The sequence below is a fragment of the Triticum aestivum genome, chromosome 2B, assembly GCF_018294505.1.
Source record: "Triticum aestivum cultivar Chinese Spring chromosome 2B, IWGSC CS RefSeq v2.1, whole genome shotgun sequence".
Lineage (NCBI taxonomy): Eukaryota > Viridiplantae > Streptophyta > Magnoliopsida > Poales > Poaceae > Triticum > Triticum aestivum.
Genome location: NC_057798.1, coordinates 98,631,176 through 98,638,998, shown reverse-complemented (window position 1 = coordinate 98,638,998; position 7,823 = coordinate 98,631,176). Strand labels below are relative to the sequence as shown.

Below are 7,823 nucleotides of genomic sequence, written 5' to 3'. Positions count from 1 at the left end.
ACCATGCTTAGCTGAGAAGAGGCCCAAAGGTTTTTCCGGCTGGGTTCTGCTTATGTGCATGCGGTCTTGTTTCTAAAAAAAAAAGCAGTGCCTGTGACCTAGTAGAGGTGCTACGGTGAAGCAACTGGAGGGCATTAAACAGCAACAATACACGGCCGCTAATTGACGCTTGCCTAAAGAAAAACAAAATCAGAGATCTAAAATCACAAAAGTAATACTCGTAAACATGATCAAATATTAACATTGCCAGGCAATGAATCGAATTATATGATTCTTAAGCGTACAGCCAGGCAATCAAATCAATCCATGGCCATGCAAATGATTCCAATTATGACAAACAACATCGTCGGCAGTATCTAAAATCCTGGCACAATCTTGGGAAGGAACGAAGAGAGGCATTCGCGGCCTGCCTGAACTGAACTAATACTTGGGAGGGTCGGAGAAGAAGTTGTTGATCGCCGGCATGATCTCGGGGCGCTGGCGGTCGATGAACTTCCTGAAGCCGTGCTGCGAGTAGCGCTTCCCCTCGTCGAAGTTCTCCTGGATCCCCGCCGCCCGGTTCTCCTTCGTCACCCTGCACAACAGATCGACACGACAACGAACGGCGGCGGGGTTTCAGATTTGGAAAACGGTCTCGTCAACCATCGGCGGTTGAAGTCAGATCGGTGTCTCCGCCGCAAGACAGGCATGGGTGATGGGTCGGTACCTGACTTCCGGGTTGGTGGTGATGTTGCGGATGAGCTGCATGGCGCAGATGGAGACGGCCACGCCGGTCGCCGCGAAGATCGGATACACCTGCACCGTGCCAGCGCGTGATTCATCGCGAGAAAAACAGATCAAACCTTCCGCCGAAAACCCAGCGAGATCACGGAACACGAAGAGAAAAACGCATGGCTAGTTCGTTTCATCGATCACGGAAAATTCCGATCTACGGGCCGAGGAGGAACGAGAGGGAGGAGCGGGGGATTTGAATCGCGCGTACCTCAGGGCGGAGCCAGCGCTTCCACGCGGCGGAGGAACCAGCGGCCGCCATTGGTGTTTCTTCCTTTCTTTCTTCTCGCCCAAGGATCGATCTGCGGGAGTAGTTTGGTTGCCGGTTGCCGACTAGCACGGGAGGGAGTTGGCTTTGTGTCAAGAACGCTGCTATACACACGATGCCACGCAGACGATTTGTGGACGATGCTAAATTCAAGCCATGTGATGCACAGCAGCAGCACTGTTCTACGGTTGGACTTGACTGTCGGCTACACATCGTGTGTGCAGTTTCGTCTGCACAGCAATTTCGTTGTGTCAACCCAGGTCGCTATATAGCGGGCTAGGCGCGTTTGGTTGACGCGGTGGGGACGTGGAGTTTGCGAAGACCGGAGGAGTGAGGATTCGCCAGCGTGCGGTGACCAAATGCGCTGCTTGGCAACGCGTACGACACGTGAACTGGTCACGCCCGCGCCGTTATGGTACCGTGTGAGCAAAAACACGAAACGTGACGCAACGAACATGTTAATTTGGGTTGAGTGCAAATTCTACAGAAACACATACTGTACAAGTTTGAAGTAACCCCTCTGCTGCAAATCTTCATCTTATTTTTATTTAGGAAACGTTTCGAGCCGGCAGACCGGCCGAACTTTCTGCCGGTTCATACGCCAAGCTGGCGCACGCGCCCACGGAAACAACCGTCCCACGCGAGCCAAGTGTACATGGATGGGCCCGCGCGCGAAACTGCTCTTCTCCTTTCCTCTTTCTTCAACCCCCCAGCCGTCGCGGCTCCGCTTCTTCACATACCGCAGCCTCCCTCCATGTCTCTCGCAACTGTAAGTTCTGTCACCAGCGACGAAGTGCTACCATCGGCCGGCGAGATGATTGCAACTCTGCTCTACCGGACGGCGAGGAGCACATGAAAGTTACAACCCACCGCTGATGGTGCTGGAACCGTGTGCAGAAAAGTTGCAACCCCACGTCAACGACGACGAAGGAGAAGCGAACTAAGCGAGGCAACCAGCGAGAAGAACTTTGCTAGAAGTGGCCAAGTTTTTTGTTGCAACTGTCGCCATTGTTTGCTACTACCGGCGCCGGATTTGCTACATCCATAGCGGCGGAGCTACGACCTACTATGGCGCTGGCTTTTTTTGTTACATCCGTTGTTGGATTTTTTTAGGGCAAAGCCAAAGCTTTATAACTTAACTGCTCTTGGGCAAATCGCCCAAGACACGAACGCCCACATGGGCAGGTACATCAGACTCCCACTCTAGAGAGTGGTTAGGTTCACATCCACGACCAACAATGGCAAGTTCATGAGCAACAGAGTTTGCGCTACGCCTACAAACAGAAATAGAAAACTTGGAAAACCACAGTTTCAAGTGGTATTTTATGTCTTCTATGACAACAACATATGCCGAAGAGTCGGCCTTTTGCAAGTCCAAAGCGTCCGCCACCAGTTGGGAGTCCGTCTCCAGTTCCACCCGGACGATGCCAAGATCCGCCGCGATATGCACCGCATGCGACATAGCCATGATTTCCGCTGCAAAGGCATCCGTGATATGCTCCTGTCTCCCAGCCCGAGTATAGGCCAAGTTGCCATCCTTCATTCTAACAGCTACACCCTAGCCTGAATGGTTCTTACCAGGGACGAGGGACCCGTCCACATTGATTTTGAACTTGGTGTGCATCGGCGGCCTCCATTTGTTAGGAGCTGGTCCGAAGATGTCAAGGAACTCCAGCACGCTACTCCTCGTACGGCGGGTCACCGTATCGGCAGACCAGGCCATCTCGCCCTGCCTTAATTTATTTCAGTTCGACCACCATAGCCACCAGAAAGTTAGGACATGTAGCCGTTTTTTACATCGAGACCCTAGAGGAAATCTAGTACTGCATGCACGGGCCCCATGGATTCCAGCTTAAAGCGTTCTTCCTCCATCTCTAGCATTCTCCACACCTCCTTCACACTCTTGCATTTGATGAACAGGTGGGCGTCATCCTCGTCAGCTCGACCACAAAACAGGCATCAGGATCCCCTTCCTTGCCACATTGGTTCGGAATGCAAGGGAATCGTGCTTGAGGCGCCAGGCAAACATTTGAATGTTGGGTGGGCACGACAACTTCCACAGCCTTTTCCAGGAGTCATCACTAGTACTGTCCAGGTTGCCGGGCACATGTGAGCTATCTCCCATCCCTCCGTCTTGCTTCATACGTTCAAGTTGGACTTGGAGTTTGTAGGCGCTCTTGACGGAGTGGATCCCCTTGGTGTCATATTGCCATGCAATAAAGTCCCGAGTTCCTTCCCTTAGCGGAATTTGGAGAATGTGCTTGACATCGGGCCAGAAAGTATCATGCACAAGCTGCCCGTCCCAGGTCCCAGTGTCCGGATCAATTAGGTCACTCACCTTTTCCAGCAAATTATGCCCTCGGGGAGTGATCACCCCACACGACCATGGACGTGGCAACCAGCGGTCCGACCAAATGTTGACTTGCGTGCCATCCCCAATCCTCCAAATATATCCCTCCTTGAATAACTGCAAGCCGTGCAGCAAACTTCTCCACGAATAAGAGATACCATCGCGGGGTTTGGCCTCCAGTAGTTTGCCATCCGAGAAGTAGCGGGCCTGCAATATACGAGCACATAGCGACTCCGGGAACTGTATCAGTTGCCAAATCTGCCGCGAGAGCATCGCCAGGTTGAATCCGTGCATATCCCAGAACCCTAGCCCCCCTTGTGCCTTGGGTAGAGTCAATTTCTTCCAGTCGATCCAGTGTGTGGTACGGTCGTTGTCCTGCTGGTTCCACCAGTAATCGCCAAGGAGCGAGCTCAATTCCTCACAGAAAGACTTCATGAGGTAGAATGGCAAACGTGGGTATGGCTTGTGCCACGGCTGTGATCAACGTTTCTTTCCCACACTTTGCTATGAGCCTCTCCTTCCACCCATACACTCTACCGCGACCATGGCCCCTTTGAAAAATGCAAACGCTTTCTTCCTGGACTTTCCAACATGAACTGGTAAACCCAAATATTTGTCGTTCCACGTCTCGCTCTATATCAACATAGCATCCTTGACAGCACGTTTATCCTCTGCCCTAGTGTTCGGGCTAAACATCATGGCTGATTTCTCGAGATTTATGCATTGCCCCGAACAGTTTTCATATAGGTCCAAGATGTCCGGCAGGGCGTGAGCTTCATCATGTTTAGCCTTCATTAGCAACACTGAGTCATCGACAAACAAAAGATGCAAGACAATCGAAGCGTTGTGGCAGACTTTGACTCCTGTAATACATCCGTTTGCCTCAGCCTCATGTAACAGTGCCGAAAGGCCCTCCGCACATATGACAAACAAATAAGGTGATGCTGGGTCCCCTTGACGTAGCCCTCGCGATGGGGAAAACTGCTCAGTCAGCTCACCATTCAACTTTATCTGGTACCTCACCGTGGTTACGCAATTCATCACCAAATCAGTCCACCTCACCCCAAAGCCGAGTTTATGCAGCATAGCTCGCAAAAAGTCCCACTCAACTCTATCATACGCTTTACTCATGTCCACTTTGACAGCAGCAATGCCCTTGTTGCCCTTCTTCTTGTTCAGCAAGAAATGCGGAAGTTCATATGCAATGAGAACATTATCCGTAATAAGCCACCCCGGCACGAAAGCACTTTGGTTGTCTGAAATGATCTCCGGCAGAATCAACTCCACTCGGTTTGCTAAAACCTTGGAAACCAACTTGTAGACCACGTACATAAACTGATGGGCCATAAATCTTTGATTCTGTTAGGGTTCTTCACCTTGTGTATAAGAACAACCACTGTATCGTTCCAACCTTCCGGCATTGCTCCCCCATTGAGAACCGCCAAGACCTCCTCGACCACCTTATCTCCCATAAAGTGCCAGTGCCTCTTGTACACGATGGATGGCATGCCGTCGGGGCCCGACGCCTTGAGTTCTCCAATGTGATCAAGGGCTGCCTTAACCTCCTCCATGGTAAACTCGGCCTCAAGAACGACCCGCATGGCTGGGGTTACCCGGGGTTGCACCTTGTCGATGAGCTCCGGCAGCGGTCACCGTGCGCCGACGTGAATAGTTCCTGAAAAAAATGAGCAAACATAGTTATTGAGCTCCTCCCCCTCCTTCACCTCCGAGCAATCCTCCTTTCTCAGCACTCTAACTCTGTTCGCCTTCTTCTTAGTGGGCGCCACAACCATGAAATATTTTGTACTCCTATTACCCTTCCTCAACCAGGTGACATGAGACCGTTGTTTGGCCTTAGTGTTTCTCCTCTCCTCTATCTTCTCCACTCTACACCGTAGCTTTTCCTCCTCTCGAATCTTCTCTTCATTCACGGAGCGCGCATACACCTTTCCAGCTCACGGCGTGCTTGTTTCAGCTTCTCCTCCAAGTCACCGGCCACTTCCTTCCCCCACTTCGTCATACGCCCCGCCACCATCTTTAACGCTGTGGCCACATCACCTCTTCCTTCCAAGCATCCTTCCTCCCATGCCCCTTGCACCTCTTCACTACACCCCTCCTCATGTAGCCACCACGCCTCAAAATGGAATCCGCGATCTCCACCCCGCTCCCTTCTATTTCCTCCCTGAGTGCATACAATAACGGGCCTGTGATCCGAGTGGCGAGGAGCCCCATTGAGGACACTGAAGTTAGGAAACCAATCACACCATGAAGCATTCGTCGTGGCTCTATCGAGGCGTTCACATATGTATGTACTAAGCTCCTTACTATGATTTCTCAGGTAAATTTATCACCCTCATAGCCAATGTAACTGAGCTCGCATGACTTCAGGGCCTCTCTGAAATTATCCAGTAGTCGTTGTGGTCGAACTGCCCCCAACCTTCCCATCCAATGATAAGATCTCGTTAAAATCGCCTAAACAAAGCCATGGTCGACCCCCTTGGTGTTGCTGACCAAGAACACGTAAGGTTTTCCACGTCTGCACCTTCCGATCCATCGCTGATTCACCATATACCCCTGTAAGCCACCAGATTCTACCATCTTCCTCCTTAACATCGACATCCACATGCCTTCTGCCGAACGAGCGAAGCATAACATCCACCTCGCGCCTCCAGAACAACACCACCCCCCTGCTTCGTCCTTCTGCACTCCACGCTGCCATATGAGCCAATCCCAACAACCAACGAAACCTCTCCAACTCCTTATCCTACAACTTTGTCTCTGCCAAAAACAAAACATCGGGCTCCTCCACCCTCTCCAGCTCAAGGAGGCTATGAACTGCCGGGCCATTCCCGAGACCCCGACAGTTCCATCCGACGATTTTCATTGTTTTCGGCGGGACTGTTCCAGTAGCCCGGCCGATATATCAGTGATAGGAGAAACCTCTTGTGCGCTCGTCTCCTCTCCCAACTCATGCACTCCTTCTCCGCCCGACTCTTCTTCCCCAAGTGCTCCTCCCCCTCCTCCATTCTCCCCCTTTTTAGAGCCAGAACCGTCTCCCTCTCCTTGCTCCCCCCTCCGGCCGATCGCGTCCTTTTTGTGATACCGCTTACCGGAGTTATTCTTGTACGGCTCCACCATCTTCTGTTGCTGGGCCGTCTGTTTGTCCTTCTGCTCCATCTGGCTATCTTCCACCTTCTCTTCCACAACCATGACTATATCCGTCCCACCCTGCTCCTGAGGTATGCTCGAGGCAACATTCTTCCCTTGTTTGATAGTTATCTTTTTTGACCCCTCTTCCTCAAGGGCAAGCTTCCTAGGGTTCCCTGACTTGTGTGGTGGCGGTGCCAATTTGTGCGGGATCGTCACTTATTCCCCTTCCTCCGTTCTTCCCTTCCCCCCGTCGCTGGATTTTGAATCAGATTTCCTCCATGTGAGACTGTCGCTGCCACTGCCTGATCGCCCCCGAAGCGGCTGTACCCGTAAATGCAGACTCCTCCTGTGCCATGCCCCCCGCTCTCCACGTACCCTCCTCCATCGTCCCCCTCCTCTGCCCAAGATCAGCTTTGAGCCACCGACCGAACTGTTGCTTCTCCCCCTTCTTGACCTTAATCATGCAGTCCTTGTCCCCGTGCCCGATGATACCACAAGTGTAGGAGAAGTCCAGTAAGAACTCATATTCAAACCTACACCAGTCATCGTCTTCCTCATCTTCTATTCCATCCGTCCTCCCTCCTTTTTTCCCACTCCCCTCCTTCTTTTCCTCTTCGTCCTCTAGGATAAAGCCCCTCATGATCGGTTTGTCAATCTGCATCCGCACTTTGATCCTCAGAAATCTACCAAATCGCACTCCCATCCGCTCCTGTATCTGCCTCAACAAATCTACCAATGATATTGCTAATGTACTCCGCCGAATCCTCATTCATCATACCCAAAGGGAGGTTAAAAACCCTAACCCAGATTGGGATGTCATTGAAGGTGTAATCTTCCAGCCGCTTACTAGGCACGTACTCCTCTACTACCACCAGATCCTTATCAAACATCCACGGTCCATCCTCCACAGCCTTCCGCTTTCCCGATTCCTGATGAAACGTGAAGAGGAATTTGTTTACACCTATCTCTGTGCAGGTGATCCCCTTGATCGGGCACCACACCTTTCCCAAGGTGAGAGAGATCGCATTTGGGTGAGCTAGTTTTTTAGACATGATCTTGCCCACAGCTTGGAACGCCGCCTCCTTGCCCTTCTGCTTCCACGAGCACCAGATCTTCACTCCTCTCCTCTCTCTCCTCATCAGACAGCTTCAATCCCCGCATCAGCCCTGCTACGCCTTCCATCTCTTCCTTCAACCCCCTCCCTCCTTCCTAGGGTGGATTGTGTATTAAGACTGCACGCCCTAGGAAGCACGCAGAAGGTCTCTGGTGGATGGGGATCAGGAT

The 7,823-nt window shown here is 51.8% G+C and overlaps 1 protein-coding gene across 1 annotated transcript; it reads right to left on the bottom strand.

The window, feature by feature from the left end:
* Positions 1–215: 215 nt before the first annotated feature.
* On the bottom strand, positions 216–1,277 carry LOC123040627 (uncharacterized). The gene is made up of 3 exons (XM_044463416.1): positions 983–1,277; positions 707–795; positions 216–574 (listed from the first exon to the last, which is right to left on the bottom strand). The coding sequence occupies exons 1-3, from the start codon at positions 1,250–1,252 to the stop codon at positions 421–423; spliced, it is 513 nt and encodes a 170-aa protein (XP_044319351.1). The 5' UTR covers positions 1,253–1,277; the 3' UTR covers positions 216–420.
* Between the last annotated feature and the right edge of the window lie 6,546 nt (positions 1,278–7,823).